The 19,984-nt window shown below is 33.6% G+C and overlaps 1 protein-coding gene and 2 long non-coding RNA genes across 3 annotated transcripts; 2 read left to right on the forward strand and 1 right to left on the reverse strand.

Moving 5' to 3' along the window:
- Positions 1-1,046: 1,046 nt before the first annotated feature.
- On the forward strand, positions 1,047-2,579 carry LOC126876405 (uncharacterized; the record flags this gene model as incomplete). The annotated part of the gene is given in 3 exon segments (XM_050639249.1): positions 1,047-1,641; positions 1,849-2,031; positions 2,034-2,579. Coding segments are annotated over 3 exon segments (1,182 nt in total), but the record flags the coding sequence as incomplete, so codon positions are not given.
- A 3-nt stretch (positions 2,580-2,582) lies between these two features.
- LOC126876434 (uncharacterized) lies at positions 2,583-3,385 on the forward strand. Its single transcript, XR_007694195.1, has 3 exons — positions 2,583-2,663; positions 2,747-2,849; positions 2,923-3,385. It is a non-coding gene; the product is annotated as an uncharacterized LOC126876434 (long non-coding RNA).
- Positions 3,386-6,711: 3,326 nt separating this feature from the next.
- LOC126876433 (uncharacterized) lies at positions 6,712-19,920 on the reverse strand. Its single transcript, XR_007694194.1, has 3 exons — positions 19,883-19,920; positions 7,508-7,639; positions 6,712-6,881 (listed from the first exon to the last, which is right to left on the reverse strand). It is a non-coding gene; the product is annotated as an uncharacterized LOC126876433 (long non-coding RNA).
- Between the last annotated feature and the right edge of the window lie 64 nt (positions 19,921-19,984).

The following is a 19,984-nucleotide window of genomic DNA, read 5'->3' on the forward strand; positions in this document are numbered from 1 at the left end:
TTATTTCACATATTCGACTTGTTCTTGTATGTGGTATCAGCACCTAGTCGGATGCCCGCGTTATGCAGGACACCCTGATGGCGTTGAACGCAACGATTCAAATTGAACTGAAAAGTCGTTATGTTTTCAGAGGACTTGTGTGTAGAGGATGGTTGATCGTGAGATTTATTAGACAAGATTGCTCGTTGTTGAAACCTTCAAGTATATTTTCAAATGATTAAATAAATAATTATAGATAATGTTCGCAAAGACGGTAGATACTCGTAGATACTGATCCATAACTCTCGTGAACTCTTTACGATTGCGTCCGTTTAAACTGGTATAGTATAAACAGATCGGGGGAGAGTCGGAGAATTCAAATTCGTCTTTGTTCGACGGTTCGACGGTAACGTAACGGCGACATTGTTTTGCCCGGAGTTTATTTATTAATATATTATGTATGTCCTCACGATCTTGATACTCCGAAGCAAAAAAAACAACAACATGATTTGAAATGTTCTCTAGCTCATGTACCGCTACGTGTACTTTCAAGGAGCAAAACTGACACAGTTCCGCTTGTGACGCGAGACGGAGATTATCGTTTCACTTCCTTTAACGCATTTTTGCCATTGAAAGACACTAATTTCTGTGACTTGCTTTATCTCTGTTATAAATCTCTCTTTATATTTAAAATTTTATAGTTTTTGTGCAAACGTAAAACGTAAGTAAATATTAATAAATATTATAATAATATAATATAATGCTATATAATAATATTAATAAATACTTCGCTATTTACTTATTTTATTTCCATTAAGGTATATTGTATTTTTCATTGCATTACTTTCATTTTTATTTAGTGTAATAATAACGCATACGTTAATATTCATTGGCATTAGTGTAATTGTAAGCTTCACTGTAAATTTAATAAAATTTATAAGAACGGAATTATTAAAAGGGTATATATGTGTAATTAAACTAGATTCTATTCTCAATGTTACTTCATTATTTTATTATTGTTTCATATATATATATATATTTTTTTAATTTACATGTGCTTCTAAGTTAATAGAACTAAACACATGTGTATGTATTAATTGCTATATACGTCATAATTTCAACCATAATATTAAATTATGGTATGTATTATTAAAAAGTATAGTTTAATGTATATATTAAATATATATCATTTATTCGTAGATTTCAAATATGGATACTGGATCAAAGAAGGAGATTAAAGAAATGATTACCAAAGATATATCGAATATACATAATTATTCCTTGGATGTTAAAAAATATATTAACAACCAGCTTGAAGACACTCTGGATTATTTACATGGTTTAATTGCTGAAATACCACAATCAGTCCCTGGCCCTTCAACTACAAAGAGGCCGAAAGTTTTGAAGAAAAAAGGTTATCGCCGTAAAGAGACTATCCCAGAAAATGATATTATCAATACTGATAATACAGTAACAGATTCAGCAGTACATGATAAAACAGAAAATAAAGATGTAAAAACTGGGGATGTGCTGGAAACAACAATTGACCGAACAAAAAGAAAGGCTGCAATAAAAGCTGCAATTAATATTAAAAAGCAGCAGTCAATGTCACTTGTTACAAAATTACGAAGGCTAACTCTTGATGATGACAGTAATGTAAATGTTTGTGTCATATTATGATGAAATTTAATACTTTTAATCTTACCCCATATCTTATGTTACTAATCAATACTAACCCTTATATGTAGTACCCAATAATGTTTGATATCGGTTAATTAATGCGTCAAAATCTAATTGCTTATACAATTGTATGTACATTGTGTATATAAATACTACTATAACGTTGTTAAATATATTCTAAATTTTTAGAGGAAACGTGGAGGCCGACCTAAAAAAAAGGAAAGTGCTAGAAGTAGTTCAGATGAAAAAAACACAAAAGGTCCTACAAAACATAGTAAAACAAAAAAGAATGTTTTAAGCGAAACAATTTCAAAAGAAGATGCAATACAGCCAGAAAGGATTGAACCATTAAAGTCTTCAATGACAACAAGAGATAGATAGACAACAATATAAAGAGAACTTTTTCACGTAGTGAAAACACGAAGGGTAAATATTCTAATATTATTGATGATACAGTAATTCCATCAGCAAGAAATGATATTGAAGATCCTTCAATGTGCGAGGATGCACTTGAGAAATTTACTCCTCTTATGAATTCCACGATGGACATCAATTCTACTTATACGCAGAAGATGATGGACGCTACCGCAATTGTAGAACCTTTATCACCAATAAAATCAAACGAAACTGTAGTAATTAATAAAAACTTGGCTAGTAGTATAGGAAAAAATAATGAACCTAAATTTGCATCACGGTCGCCAATAACTCTGCAGGAGGAGGTTCAGCAGCTGAATCAAGCGATTGGACTCACCGAGTTCGAAGAATTATTCGCAGAAGATGAGCCATCCCGTGAAAGGGAAATGTCTAATAGAAACATGACGAAACAGGACATTCAAAATGAAATGAAGAAAAATGTGCCCGTAAGAAGGAGAATCGAGGCCTTTGAAAAAGAAAAAATTTCAGAAAAAGCCATTGTACAAAAACTGGCACGAAGATCTGTCGAAAAAGCAAAAAAAATCTTATTAGCGAAACAAAAGAAGGAGACTCAGATGATGACATCGCAGGTAACATTACAAACAGTATCAAAGTATTCTTCTGTTATAAAAACACAAGCTATTATTCATTCGATATTTTATCCAAAATATAGCTCCAAACAGCAAGGTCCACTTCTGTTTTGCACAGTAAACCTGACGACGACACATCGGACGATGAAGCCAGACCAAGGCGTACAATTCCACATTAGGCGCAATGTAAGTGTTGTTTTACTTAATGAGTTAATAAACATTATAATGCATGGAGTACTCGAATTTTTATCAATCTTAGCGTACATACGCGAAAATGAACTTGCAATGCAACGATAAATTCCGAAGAAAGCAGTCTATAAATTCTTTGATAGAAGAATGTGCACACCAGATTTAACTGAAATGTTTGAAAATATAGATAGGAGTAGATTACAACGCACGTCCAGTGCAATATGGAAGACACCACCGCGTTATTCCATGATGGAAAACGAATAGAAGTTATAATTTGTTAAACTGAATGTTGTTGATTTCAAATTGTGCCTTAGAGCAGGAATACTTGCCATACCTTGCGTGTAATATAAAAATGATGTTACATTGCAACTATCGTTAAAAGATGTATGTGTTCTTAAAATATACCAATGAACGTAAGACTATTTCACTTTTTATATTTTAGAATGATCATAGGCATATATTACTTTTATTATACTAATCAAATTTTACCATTTTTTCTTATTTATATGTATCTTCTTAAGAATTAATAAATAAACCAATTAATAAATAATTGTTTTGGTACGACTTTTTAATGAGAAGTAAATTTTATTAGATTTGCCTTATTATCACTGTCGTGTAATAATTCGCGAGATACGCGTGATATAATTCGCACGATTAAATAGCACTGGTGATTTCGTCTCTTCGTGTAACGAGGAGGGTCTGGTAAATGGGTCGACCGTGGACGTTCAATCTTGTAAGAGAACAAACGGCGGCACCGTATCGTCGAGCATTTTTCTTTCGGTCAACAGCCATCCATTTTATATTTAGCACATTCGGTTGCGATGCTAAATTTTCGTTACACCACCAGTTGTTTCGTCTGAAATTCGCGTGACGTAAGTGCATTACACTCTCGCACCCGTCAGCCATTCCTGCGACCACTTCGCGTGCGTTAACTCGATAATATTTCGTCTCTGTTACCTTGTCGCCGTTGCTGCTTGACACATCTCGCTTGCTGGACGACTGATCGATGAAAATTAAAACGGGACGCAGATTTACCGTATCGTTATTTTTGTGTCAGGTATTCTCTTTTTGCCGTTTCGGCGAATTATTTTCATTTCGAACTTTTTTAGTCTTATTGTTACGTCGATTCTTATATTTCAAGATCTAGTCTTGTACGTACGTTGGGGAGCGCTTTTATTTATTGATTCAATAAAGAATATCGTTGTAGGTGTCATACATGCGAGTAAAAGTAACGAAGTACGAGCAGTTTCACTGTAACATACTTCCTGATAATTTCTCGTTATTTATACCATAAGAAAGTATCAAAGAGGAACTCTTATCTCGAACGTGGATCTATTTGTCGATAATGCATGCGTGTAATACTCGAGTGTCGTTCATACAGCGTAAATATACGTGCAGATACGTAAACCTTTTATGATTTTTGTATCAAAGGCAGACCTGCTATAATACTCGCAAGTGAAATATAATTCTACGAAAGAAAATGGAGCAAAAGAGTTTCGTTGGTAATATATTCTTCCTTTTTCATCACAAGTTTCCTCTTTGTTGTGCTTCTGTTACATTATAATCCTGTTAGATTTACGCGCGTAAAATTTCACTTTGTTGCACTATATCTCATCATCGCCATCTGCCGAACACCTGTGAGAAACGCGGTTTACTTTGTCTCAAAGCGAGCAAACGTCTAATTTCACAAATTGGAAAACCATCACGAACATTTGTCCTTCGCGCCATCAAAATTCTATCTTCTGAGATATTTTTCGCGTTTCCGAGGTCATCGCCACTCTCCTTAACTTTGCCTTACGATGTATAATATCTCGATGTTACGGTAGTTAGAAATTTGTATTAATTTGGAGAACCTTGCAAAAGTACGCAAATCTGCTACGATAGTCGGATGGAGAGTATCGGCAGAGATCTGTTCCTTTATCGTGAAACTCTCTCGGACAACTTAGATGCTACCAGATATCGATTCTCGCATCCAACCATTTCGTAATAAACGTAGATCATCCAAGAAATTTCTCAATTGTCATCCGTTAATTTCGCGCAACTTTTGCTTTACTTTAGCTACGTGGGAACCTATTAGTGCGCAAATGTTACCCCGAAAATGTTACTCCTCTGTGCCAAATATCGTTCACGTGTATAATCAAAGTTGCATAAAACCGCGTACAATTGCATCAGGAAATTTCTAATAATTTGCTCGTCTCGCAGGACGAAAACAGGCTCACGAAGGATCCCTCTGTCCTGGCTATCGAATCGTACCGCAAGCACGTAGTTTCAAGTGTCCGTTCTCTAGAAAATTCGAAACAATTTATGGTCGATGGTCGAGTGAACGATGCAACGGTCGAGTCGGAAAGATCAGAAAGACAAATCGTCATAGTTCGAACAGACCGGGAAGCAGAAACGCACTTCCATGATCATTTGTATCGTTGCTCGATCTGTTGCTGCTCAATGACCGACCAAGCTGTTGATTTTTCTTTTTCTGCGATGCTACTATACTCTACACTCTATGCTTTATACCGTTCTTTTGCCCGCTATTTACCTTGTACGCGAACTTTTTATCGCTAGTGGATTGCAAAAATCCTTTTTTATCACGAATTTTACGTGACAATGCGTAGGTCAAGGTGGACGTAAGACAAAGGAAGGTGTAGATAAATAAGATAGGGTGTATTTAAAAATAATAAGTTATTTATTACAGTTTATTTAATATGTATACAGGCTATTCGTATTATAGCAGCGATAGCTAGTGTTAAATTAACAATGACAGTTTCTATCGTAGTTAATATTATATTGGTTATTGGCCATGACGAAGGCGAATTTTGATAGCCCTGGTCGAGGTCGGTGGTCTGGATCTATAACAAATAATACTATATTAATATAGCAAAGAAATGTCGTAAATATCGATATCATTTGCAAGGCGATATTAGGTGGATATTAGGTTGAAATTAGATAATAAAGTTATAGATTTACCCGTTTTAAGGGATTGTTCAGGCGCCGTTAATTCACTGGATATGTCGCCCTGAAGCAGGATGTTTAAATTTTAGATCATATATTGTACTGATAGGAAGTATTTTATCGATACAATTATGAGTTTATTTGATTAAAATATCTAACGTAGTGTCTAGTCACCAAACGAATTAGTAGATCAGCCGTGAACAATGGCAGTAATTTGTATAATAACAAAGGATAAGCCAAATATAGCAGAATGACTCATCGGCTAGCGGGAGGTTGTGTCTAATTATCAAAAGCGAAAGAAATATGAAAGATCCTAGTTTGTAGGACTTGTTGACAATCAATGTCAACAATTTTTTCGTTTGGTCCATAGAATGTTTTGAGTGGGCTGTATTTCGACACACGACAAAATTGATAACGTAAATAAATCTTATATATTTGTTTCAAGAAATGATAGCTTGTTTGTGAGCGGTATCTTTAGACAGGTTGTTGAAAACTGGATGTTAATTCGGATTTTATATTTTCAATAACTTCGCATGAGTATTTTAGTCAAATCTAGCACGAATCGAACAGGTGAAAACAATCTATACGGCGTTCGTGCTGAGGTGGTATGGTGATAGGTGCGTAAGGAACTACTCTTGGTGTTTTTAACGAACAATAGTTTATTTAGAACTAATCAACAATCAGAGTTAACAATTAACAATTAACAATTACATTTAACAGACAACTGGTAACAACTAACAAATAACGATAGACACCGAGAGATCATTCGACGCGTTGCTATGCAAATAGTACCGAGGAGTTTCACATTTAATGGCGTAAGACAGACTGCCTGTGCTTTTGTTTCGGATCGCGCAGATTCTTCCCTTCGTAGCCCATCGATATCCCCCACTAGCGTGCATTCATTAGATGTGCTGGCACGTGTATGCTCTTCCGAGAATTCGGCGGAAGGAGTGTGAAGATATCGATGGTACATTGGGCACGTCGGTGTTGCGCTTTGGCGGCGTCGCGCTTTGCATCCGGAGCCGTTGAAAAGTTCCGTGGCCCGTGCCGCCACAGTGCTTGGCAGGTTTTTATTTTGTTTACCTAGTGGATCGGTATGATAGAGTTCGAGACATGTGGAAAGTACGGCTTCCAGGCAAGCAGGGGCTGATTCAGCGCATTAAAATGAGAAGAAAATTTCGTATAAACGTTTTCGAGTAGACGCTTGCTTTGTGTCGCAGTACTTTCTTACCTATCTTTAGAGAAATTACTCGAATCGACCAGTTCCAGTTTCTACGGAAACGCGAATGCGTCGCGTCATAGATCGTCCATCTTGTTCGAACAGCTTACACGAATTTGTCGAAAATTTTGATCGTCACGTCAACTAACGTTTTATAAGTAAGAGATTTTAAACGTCCCCGTATTTAATAATCGAACGGATTCGGATCCGAAGAGCGTATTGGTCCGGAAATAAGGCCAGCACGATTTATCTATTTTCCAAGAAATCGTTCATCTGTGTAATGTTTAGCATCGCAAAATAAGCTATAAGCGGAACGTATGGTCATATTAGGCATATTATGTTATATAAAATTTTCTTCTTATTTCAGTATTCAGAATCAACCTCTGCCATATTTTCCACCTGTTCTGATTCACCTTGTATAATATATAAGAATGATAATTGCAAATATATTTGTATAATAGCTCTATGATAAGCGCTTAATAATACATACAGTGAACTTGTACAGAGTAACGTTTGCTGACTGTCGGAGGCACATTGTTGCTGTCTATGCAAAGACAAGTGCCCATTTCTTGTCGAAGAACTCCAGTCAATTCTAGCGTTTCACCCACATAAGTTTTCAACGCTGAAACATGAAAATATATAGCCGTTATTTTTTAGCTTTGCCTCTATTTGATCTTCATCTTATCTGCTTACGCGCTTAATAATAGAACTAGGTTTGGTCTACGTAAAAAGTAACTTCTTTTTATTAAGACTCATATTTATTAAGATTTAATAAGATACAATTTATTAAGATACATGTAACGAAAGGCAGGAAGTAGTAACATTTTACGTGAATTTGCATGGATCGAATATGCTGATGTGCTTACGAATAAGAGAGTATTGATCGATAATTATTAAAGCCAATTGTTTGTGACATGGAAATAAGCAAAAGTCATTTTTAAGTTTAAAGATCTTTAGTTTAGTATTGAAATGTGTTTAATGTATTTTATCAAAAGTAGATAAAATAGGAATATTAAAAAGTTGTGTTTTGAAGACAAAATTTGACAAAAATGATGCATATACAAATGCTATCTGTGGTCATTAATATATTTTTTCGTTATCGACAGAACATTTTCCCTTGATTTTATTGACATATTGGATTAATCACTTCTTTAAGTTACTCCTTGTTGAAACAACATCAAAATCGTATATTGTTTCATGCTAAAAAATCTACTAAATCCATTGACAGTGAAACGATATTTCGTATACGGTTCTTACAAGAATTATTATTATTTAAGACTTAGGAAAACGTATATACAGTAGCCACGCACACTGTGCGTATTTCTGGCGCGCGTTTCCGTTCAGTGACAGTACTTCGGCGGACTGGATTGCCGAAGCGAAAGGGTTAAAAATATACGATAAAATCACATGTAGCTCTCTATTTGTCTAGTCGCTTTTGTAGCAATATCACTATGTCCTCTGACATACTTGAGGTTTCTTACAATTCACAAATTAAATGAACAACTGTGCAAGCGAAATCGCTGCTGTAGAATCCCCGCTTCTGTAGAATCAGTCGTATGGATTTCAAAATTTAGTGTGTCGCCGGGATTAGCGTTATCCAAAGTATGCCACAGGAATAGAACATAAAGATATTTCTCAAAATTTGTTATTGCTGGTATGATATTGCTGAAATACAAGGCTGCAGTTTCTTAATGTCGTCAAAACATTCAGTTCTTTTTTGGTCAGTCACTTTTCGCGTGTGTCACGACCGGCATACTTCAAATCCGACGGACTGACGATAGAGATAAAGATGTGGCGGCACTCGGCGACAATGTATATCGCTGATGTGCCTAATGAACCATCAACATCCCAACGGTCCTTCCACCGAAGGTTCTAGAAGAAAGAGCACGTGGCAACGATCGCGGACGCCTAGCAAATGCATGGACGGTGGGGATGTTGAGGGATGACAAAAGAAAGTAATCGGATCCGATCGAAAGTAAAATCATAAGAGTCAGTCTTAGAAAGTCACGCCTAGAGTTCGGAAGTAGATTGTAAAGTGTATTGATGTTAGAAAAAAAATAAAGTTTTCTTTTTTTATTTTTTTACCTCAAATTCCTTTTTTATTTTGTTATTTTACGTGACACGTGCTTTGTATTGCTCTGTCGAATTTGAAAGTTTCTATTACGATAGCGGATGGTGCGAAAGACGCAAGTTTCTAGTATTTTAGAGATGTCTGAACGTCAGCTGCGTGATTATGTAACAAAAAATGGAGATATCCATTGAAATATTTTAACACGCAAGAGATTTCATGTTAAGACAATACACGCAAAGTAAATACACACGAATATAATAGTATATCCCTTTCGATGTCATTCGATTTTTGTGTCATTCATTTTTTCCCCGATATATTTGAGCGATTCGAGATAAACAGGATACACTTCTAAACAATTCCTCTCAAAAGTGGCAGGAATTAATATTTTTTCTACTGAAAACAAATAACTGGAAATATTGAAAATGTAAAAGAATAGGAAGCTTAAAATCCGTTCACTTGTCGATGCAATGAGCAGAACAATACATATTTGCGATAATAAGAAGAATATCTCTAATGATACTGTAGTATCGGGGAGAAGGGCCCAAGAAACGTCGAGCTAACTACAGACAATGTCGCGAGAGCCGAGGCGCTGTCGGCTCCATCAATGCATTACCGGGTCCTTCAAGTAAATAGCCTTGCCGAAAAGACCTACGTGACCCTGGCTACGAGCGTCTGCAGAACACGTGTGCGGTGGGCCTAGCAAAAGACAATAGAGTGCTACAACGGCCAGAGAGTCAGTCGAGAAGCAGAGTGCGAGTTGAGCGGATACGGAGTGTGAGTCGGCGTGCGACGATATTGTAGTCGGTCCTTTTGTTATTGAATATCACTTATTAAAATACACTAAACTTTGAACTCTACCATCATCACTTGTCCTTACTCTAAGAAACCATCAGTTACTACAATACTTTTAATACATCAAAAGGCAAATACTATAAAAAGATTCGACGCGCTCTTTGAATACAGCTACTATCAAGATGTATAAACATTAGTACACATAATTAGCCTAGATCGTGTCGAAGTAGTAAGTACGTATGTACTTTTGACGAATTTTTAAATTCAAAATTCTTTTGAAATCACATTTAAAATACAGTTATTCTTAGAATATGATTTAAAATATAATCTTCTTTCTACTTTTTGCGTAATTTATTACGTAAATCATTACTAAAGAAAGTTACTTTCCAGTTGTGTTACAAAGTAATCCACTTTGTACACAGGTATGTAATAAATTGCCAGAAACTTTGATGAGAACGAACTTTTTATTAAAAAAAAGTGACATCTTTCATGTATGATTTCCTCTTCAATCTAATATTTGCTTGGTAGTAGTATATCAAATATTTTTGAGCTAAAAGTAAGTAATAAATATTCGGTAGGTTTATATGCGGAATGCATAAATAATTGTTATGAGTATTGAAAGTATTACATTTTTCTGTCTAAATCGTTTCGGTTCAATTTGGAAAATCTTATTCTGCGTGTGCAATTAATATCAGCAGCATGTCAACTCTAAAGTTTCATATCACGAAAAGAGTTTATGCAAAAGACGAATAAGAGTTAAGTTTGACATCGAGTAAAGAAAACCCAATTTGAAATTGATCTAACAGTGTTTTTCTAAATTATTTCTAGGTATTGTTCAATTTGTTCTTTTCTAAATATTGTTGGATTTAATTAACGCAGCGTCATATTTACGCTAATATCTGCTTGTTAAGCATAATTTTAATATATAATAACATGATCTATAACTCTTTACAATTTATATTTTATCATGGCATATGTTTTAGAATATTCTCCGGCTTCTTGTAATTTTTATTCATACCTATTCCACGTGTATCATGTTCTCTTTATTAACTTGAAACGTTTTACACGCACAGGTGTACGCGAGTACTATCAATTACACGTACATACAGAACTTCCTCAAGCTAATATTATCAACTCTAGAGCTATTAATAAATGTTCATAAAGGGGATACTTCTTCACGACATGTAGTTTAATAGTTTATTAACACATTGACTGCCACGCGTGTTTTCAAAAAAATCTGCGTCAGGCCACGCGTACAGCAGTACTAAGCGTTCTCTGCTAGGTGCTCCTATCGATATTTTAGTAATGCGAATCGCTCAAGTGATGGTCTCAAGAATGATCTTTCGTTTCGCTTGTTCGCTACATTAAAACCGCTAGCTGTTGTCGAATATAACGAAGGAAAGTGTGGTATAGATTATTCCGATCAAATGGTTTCTTATGCCACCACAATTAGAAAAGGAATCAAATGGTACAGAAAACTTGGCATTCAATTCCTTCTGGGAATTTCTGTTGTAAACGCTTTGACGGTTTACAAAATTGCAACAAGGAAAAATATAAATATTAGAATATTGTTATTCTATAAATTTATTATTATTATGTTATTTTTATTTATTATTATATTATTTTTTATTATTATTATTATTTATTAGTATATACTGTTATTTTATAAATTCAGAAAGATAGTTATATCCACTGTATATACTACGTACATAGATGTATAAAATATATGATTTTTTAGGAATATCTCTCTACTTTAAACAGTTACTAGCAAAGATACTTTGCAAGTAGCATTCTTATATGTTGGATTACAAGCTATTTCAATTAGCCTTGTAGTGAATATACTGTACAATATTTGTAATTTTAGCGAATGTCGTGATATTGTTCTGTAGGAGTACCAAAACATAGTTATCTTCTATTAGCAAATAAAATTCTATTTTTGATGAAATTTAGTAAAAAATATTAAAGTATCCGAGGAACAATTTCTTTTGCCTGCAAAAGTCACTTTGAGCAGGTGAAATCGAATCCTCAAGATTTTGATTAACTTGTGATGATCCGAGATACAGTAAAACTTTGCATCGCTCTATTGAAAAATATTTGTGCGCTAGAAATAAATCTCGAGTAAATAATGAGTTTACTATTTTAAAGATAAAACGTGTAACAGGCATTACATGTAAGAAATACAATGCGGGCGAAATAACAGCTCACTTAACATTTCTGTTAATTTCTAAATACATAGGATTTTTCACCAGATATTAGCGCTTTTATTGGAACAAACAAATGAAAATGAACAATTCCGTGTAACATATTTCGGAGCCATATTGATCTGATATGTCAAACATATACATTGATATTTCGAAAATTAAAAATTATTTTCTAGAGTTGACATGTTGTTTTTCAGGTAAGTAAAATGTTTTTTAATGTATACTATATCTAATTTATTAAGTGTAATTACCAGTTATTTGCCCCACTTTTATAATTTCCTTTGTATATTATATACATTATAATCTAAAACGTATTTGTTCAACGTATTTGTCGTCCAATACCGATGATTTAGTCATAGACCGAATTTCTTTTACCTGTAAGTTCAATATTTTGGCAACTGAGACTAACTTAGAAGGTGTCCGTTTAATTTTTCTTCTACCTTTTCCATAGAAAAATGTCTGAAAGTCCAAAACAGAAAAGAGAGAAATGGTCAGAGGAGAACATGAATGGGGCTTCGAAGCTACTCTTCAAAAATAAAATGGCCCAAAGACAGGTCACTGAAGCTTTCAATGTTTCAAAAACGACGAATGTGAAGTCTGGGCACACGTCGAATGCGCAGATCAAGAAAATATTAAGTGTTTTCCATACGATATACATAAAAATCAAATTTGAATAAGAATATGTATACTGACATCTAGAGGACTTTTTAAAACATTATTAACCATTTAGAGCAAAAGATCAAATAATTAAATAATTGATCGGTACTGGACGACAATTTTTCGTTTCCTACAAATTCCGACATTACTATTCTTGCACATTGTCAATTCGTCAATTCGTATTATTGAATTTCATAAAATTAATTTTCCTACTTTTATCAAGTTCCATTTGTGCTATAAAGTCACTTTGTAAATTTTCATTTTTACCAACTCTAGCACAAGGTACTGTGCGACTCTCCCCTGCATCTTATTTTGTATGTGATTCGAAATCCAAATTATTCGATATTTTTCATACCAAACTACGATAAAGATTCTTAACAATTTCTGCAAGATTACCTATACTAGCATTTATGACGTTCCTGTCTCACAAGATCAATAACCAAGCCTTTTCCTCGATTCTTTTTCTCTGATGAAACGTTAAATAGTTTTCTTCCTTCTTTCTGTCCGGATGAATTTTATCTTTTTCGTAGGTCATTGATATCTGGTCGCTTTTTTAAATTACTTTTTCCGTAGTTTTCATGTCGCAATAAAGAGATTAAAAAATGCTGGATCAAAATTCTTAATGCTTTTCTCACCCACTCCGTACTGTTATCTTTCTGTTCATGTTCAAAATAGCGAATAGAGGTACATATAGAGGCGAATACTTCTGTGTTTAGTCTATTGACACCCCCTCCCTCTCGCCCCTTGATAAGGTTGACTCGTGTTAGATTACAATATCAGTTTGCCTAACAATCAGAACTACATGGAATTTTGGGGATATACAGGCTGAGTCTTCAACAGCAAACCACCTGAATAATTCTTTCAATTTTTTGAGACGCAGGGAAATGTTTGAAACAAAAGTTGTTTGGTTTCGAGGAGGCTATTACGCGATGGAAAAAGTTTTTCTCAGATGGACGCGTTTACGAGTTTTAAAGAACACTTTAATAGGCTTCGTTTTTTTTTAAGTGTAGCCGTGTAGTTTTGAATACCTATTTGTCCCATTGTTGCTCTTTTGAAGACGGATTTAAATATCGCGGTCATTTAAGGTCACTCAAGGTCATAAAACGTAGTAAAATAGTCCAATCGTAATGTGTGTCCAGAACGTAATGTTTCAATATTCCGAAACAAAGGAAAATGGATTTACCATTTTCAAGATAAGCGGCCCGTTTATAAAACACCATTAAACTAGGAGACGCAATCAATTGGAGAAAAGATAAATTTTCTGTGACTACTTATCGTACTCGAATTCGACTCTATATCTTCGTTACTTTGTCGAAATTGCTATGTATAATAATTATTAATTATGAATAACGAAAGAAATCCTTAACCGAAAAATACTTCGTTATTCAGTATTCGTTGTTTAATATAATTATAAAACACCAATCAATAATAACACAGGTACTTCACAGTGAGATATTTGAATTATTCGTCTAATATAAAGAATAAGAATTTTGGAACAAGAAATTAAACGATTAGTACAAACATTCGATAATTGCACGAAAAAGTCCTCTACGTAGTTACACAGCCGTCGTGTCCACTTTCAGAAGGACAGATTTCCCTGAGGTATCGCGGAAATTTGGCGGTCCATTGCGATCAAGCAGTGTAACATGATCCAATATTATCAGTTATCGTTGAGACAATGTATCCGAGTAATCATTCAAAACTGAAAATTGCCTTATTTTAGGCTTTTTAAAATTAAATTTCCACTAACGCATTTGTAGGATTTCCCCGACTAAAATAAGATCAAACATGATATAATATGAATAATATTTAATTATCAATTATTAAGTAAGCAAATATGTTCCAAATTTTATCGTGTTTGGTGTCATTTTAACCAGTAAAACGCAAGAAACATATTAGCAAAAATTTCATTGATCAAAAATCGCAAATAAGAATCTTTCAACTTATCGCCAGCCTTTAACGAGGCTCTCTTTCTCTTTCATTCGCGTTGTCAATTTTGAGGAATAGAGTCTCCATAATTGTAACGTTTCAGTCCCGATTTTTGTGCAATTATCGAATGTAATTATTAAAATTGTATACACGACATATTACAAACATTGAATCGAATTTTTTTCTGCAAAACGTTATCGAACACGAAAAAACGAACACGAATAATCGAATCGAAAATTACTAAACGATCGGCTGTTGGATAAGTGTTTACTAAGAATCTGACTAAGTACACTCTCTTAAATGCAAATGACTCATTGAACTTTTTTGATATTAACTTTTTAATGAACGGCAATCCTCGAATAAAATCTTACTCAAACTGATAACATTAACAAAATATTTAAAAAATGTCAAAATCGGCGGTATCTCCTTTTTTTGTAAATATTTACCGGCTATTGAATCCATTGATTCTCGATTGCCTTATCTGTTTGCTTGTGTATATCTTTTATATATACATAGATGGATACACAAATAAGTTTCGTCTATGGCGAGATCAATTTAGCCACCTGAGTAACCAGCTATCTTTCGAATCAACAGATACAATACCGATACAATGATACGACATGCGATGTACATACTCGAAACGTTACAGATTGAATCAATGAATTAATGAATTAATGAAGAGTAGCTGCTAATCATTGGTAGGATACACGCTTGTTAAAGATCGAAGATGTCCCTGAATTAATTAGCTTTGAAATTAAAAGGTTAGGTATGTGGGAGATTTTGCGTTTGAGGAAAATTATTCGAAGATAGCAATATGGTTGATGATACGGAAGTGTAGGGGTAATAGGGTGAATGCAACGAGCAATGTATAATAAACAATTGATAATTGGTAATAATGTATAAATAATTCGTAACGATTAAGAATAGAAGCAGATAGTAATATTTAATTAGAACCCATGTTTTTTTTTCAACTTCCAATTTATGTTCCTTTGATAGCAAAAACTAAAATAGAATTGATTATAATAAATTTTGAATATAGAGATTGAAAATTGAAATGGTTTATCAATTGGGCTGATTTCAAACTAATCTCGTAAAAAAGTTGTAAAGAGGGAAAATATAGCTTTAAGAAATACGCAATTAGTCGAGTGTTTACGGTACGTGCCAATAATAAGACAAGCTTTTGACTTTTGGAGAAGTCGACTGTAACAAAAATATATTATATTATATTATATTATATTATATTATATTATATATTATATTGTATATTATAGCTATAATTTTAGCAGATACTGTTTATCTATTTCGTTTTGCGTGTATTAACGTCCTCATGGTGTATCGTATAGTAATTAATGCATCAGATTATATACATATCGGTGTTTGTAGGTAACACGTTATACAGAGTGGAGAAGCAGCATCAAATTGTCACGATTGCAAAATAAAATGAGTGAACGGCTGGTGAACGAGCAAAATACTCGTACAATAACAAGTGAATGTAAAGGGAGCTCTAAATTCCAAGAAATTCCATTTTATCAGCCGAACAAAATGTATAATCTGATAATGTTTTGAGGATAGTAAGTTAGGCAGGCGAAAAAAATAGGTGTTAACGATCAAGTATAACAGATACAGTAGTAAATATTCAACAATTTTTCAACCGTAATGTATTTATACACAAATTTGCGTACTTTGTATCAAAGTTTCTGTTGAAAATGACAACGTGAGTTCGTGCTCGCCATCCATATGCAGATGCGTTAGTGATAAGAAATAGTAACTAGAGGATGATGCTAGTTACAATCGATAGATTTAATCGATAGGCTTAAGATGCTTTTTTGTTTTTATCCCTAGTTTTTGTAAGCGTGTGCAATAAAGGCTTTTTTTTGGCTCAGAACGGTGTAATAGATTTATCCATTCAATAAAATAATAACTACTCTGATCTTACCTCTGAGTATAGAAATAACAACAGTTTCGATACGTATATTTTTATGTACAGCATGTATAAAAAGTGTCAGGGCGTATAAGTGTCCACTAGCGTGATTTCGGAGGATCGGAGCCTCTGGATCGATTGATTCATGCAAAATTTTGTAAAAATTGACGTTTGCTGGCACCGTATGCTACTTAGCACGAGGATCAAATGAAACTTTACTGGGAAAGTATATTTGGATACCATGATGTGCAAGATATTATTCTTGTATATGTAGGATTTGTATACATTTTAATCAATTTACTTTTTTTAATCAATTTAATCCTCATTTTATCAATAAATCCAATTATTTTGCCATCTATCTCTATTACCGACTATCGAATTGTTCGTTGTTCCAAAAATGTGTTGCGCGCAATACTGGGCACTATTAAATAAATTTTCATTTAAATAATTGTTTAAATGTTAAAAGACAGAAATAAATTATTTGCAATTTCAACAAGTTTACATATATTATTTAAAATAATGAGGTTAATTGTTATTTACAAATTTTATTTTCTATTTATTCTAAAAGAAAGCTAATAAAATCAGAATCTTTGTTTGAAAGTCTTTTTTCACGCAGTAGATAATTCTGTAATAATGTGAAATCACGCTGATTGCTCCATTCTGTTTATCACGGGCTATCCCACCTGCTAACGAAAACTTGTTTTCTCGTTGATGTCACATTGCTTACTTTCTACCTGACTGCGAAATATAAACTTGTTGCGAATAATCTCGATGTAAGACCCAATGAAATTTCAACGTCATTTCTCCAAAAAACGGTTCAATTGCGACTCATAGCTTATTTTGAAAAGTTGTCAAGTTGGTCCTCGCGATGAGTAGACGTTTGTAAAACTGTATCATCCAGAGTTGTAGAATTAGGGTGGTCCGGTCAAATAAATGTATTTTTTATATACTCTGTACATATACAGGCTTTTCCAGAATAATTCCATACCGCCAGACAGGATAAGACGTTAAACAAGAAAAAAAACATTTTTCTTTTCTTCAGCTTATTTTTGCGCGTAAACTTTTTGTATTTAAAACTAAAGTTTGAAATAGTTGTAGATACTCTGTCACACTGAACGTATTTCATTGTAAGCTAGCTCAAGCAGAAACAAAGCCTTATACAAGAAAACTTCATCCTCTTCTTTTGACTTACTTTTGCATACAGAAAAATCTGCAGTCTAAGTGTGCTATCCTGAGATTCCTTGATTATACATATCTTTTCTAAATTTTTCGTTTCTGTTAACAAAACTTCCATAAATGATAAAGTGCAGGTATTTCTAAAGGGAAAAAATGTAAAGAAACTAAAATTAACGCCCAAACACCCAAAATTTCAACATTAACCCGCCATATATATATTGTTAAATATGTAAATTCGCACGTTCGTGGGGAGACGCGATCTCGAGGAAGTGCGCCAACGGGAGTCGTAAATTCCCGTTACGATTGACTAATCGACGCCACGAATCGTTCAATCCCTTATTTCTTTTGGGATAATAAGGGTAGTTAACTTGAAGAGAACGCTGCTATTAACAGGTTATTATATATGTCGGAGATGAAAGGAAAACCGGAGCCTTCCCTTTGCAATTTTGAGGAAGCCTTCTAATGCTTTAGCCTAGATTTTATCATAACTGTAATTAAGCAATTGTCATTTGTAATTGTTTGACATTTGTGAAAGCGAAAGTGGGTTCGAGGTGACAACTGGTCGCCGAACGTAGCCACGGTCACGGGATAAACGTTTTGCCTGACGAAGGTGTGGATCGGTTGTATTGTTCTCCCTAGAAATCACATAGAATTGTACTTTAGAGATGCTGATATAATGGGACACACGTTGTATTAGGAATCAATCTCCAGACAGAAACAGGTCGTCCCATATAACGTAATACGTTATAACGTCATCCCATATAACGTAATAAGTTATAACGTCATACCATATAACATAATACGTTATACCGTCATACCATATAACGTATTACGTTATAACGTTATAACGTTATAACATATAACGTAATACGTTATAAAGTTATATCATGTAAAGTAATACGTTATAACGTTATACCATATATCGTTACATATGTCACGACCAGCATACTTCAAATCCGACGGACTGACGATAGAGATAAAGCACTCGGCGACAATGTATATCGCTGAAGTGCCTAATGAACCATCAACATCCCAACGGTCCTTCCACCGAAGGTTCTAGAAGAAAGAGCACGTGGCAACGATCGCGGACGCCTAGCAAATGCATGGACGGTGGGGATGTTGAGGAATGACAAAAGAAAGTAATCGGATCCGATCGAAAGTAAAATCATAAGAGTCAGTCTTAGAAAGTCACGCCTAGAGTTCGGAAGTAGATTGTAAAGTGTATTGATGTTAGAAAAAAAATAAAGTTTTCTTTTTTTATTTTTTACCTCAAATTCCTTTTTTATTCTGTTATTTTACGTGACACATACATCGACACTCTGTGTTACCACAGATTTTATACGAAATAGTGAAATTGGAAATCGAATACTGTATTCAGAGTTAAAATATAATGCTATATGGAAATGAAATAGCACTTCAAAGACTTGATAGATTTCGTTAATAAAATAAAGCAAAATAAATCTTTAATTCACTCACTACGAATTTATGGCATTGATTAAAATCAATGAATGTAGAGTTACTTACGATTAAGGGTACAACTGTTATAAATTAAGAGCATAATTACATTGAATTAATGGGAAAATGTTGTTATAAATTATTGGTATAACTGTTAAGAATTAATGATGTAATTGTTTTAGATTAATGGCTTAAATGTTATATATTAATGGCTTAGAAGGTATAAATGAATAGCTTAAATGTTATAAATTAATAGTTTAAATGTATAAAATAACAGTTTAAATGTTGTACATTATTGGCTTAAATGTTGAAAGTTAATAGCTTAAATGTTATAAATTAATGGCTTAAATGTTATAAATTAATAGTTTAAATGTTATAAATTAATGGCTTAAATGTATAAAATAATAGTTCAAATATTGTAAATTAATGGCTAAGATGTTGTAAATTAATAGCCTAAATGTTATAAATTAATAACTTAAATGTATAAAATAACAGTTCAAATGTTGTAAATTAATGGCTTAGATGTTGTAAATTAATAACTTAAATGTTATAAATTAATAGCTTAAATATTATAAATTAATTTCTCAAGTATTGTAAATTAATGGCTTAGACGTTATAAATTACTAGTTACAATGTTGTTATTTGATATTTTTTTTTATTTACCTTATATTTAAATTCTTCTTGGATGTTCACTGTCCGGAATTTCAGACACGAAAGAGCTCGCGCGCGACTTCCGCGTTCCTTATATATCTTGACAAGGTGTCG

The sequence above is a fragment of the Bombus huntii genome, unplaced genomic scaffold (assembly GCF_024542735.1).
Source record: "Bombus huntii isolate Logan2020A unplaced genomic scaffold, iyBomHunt1.1 ctg00000074.1, whole genome shotgun sequence".
NCBI lineage: Eukaryota > Metazoa > Arthropoda > Insecta > Hymenoptera > Apidae > Bombus > Bombus huntii.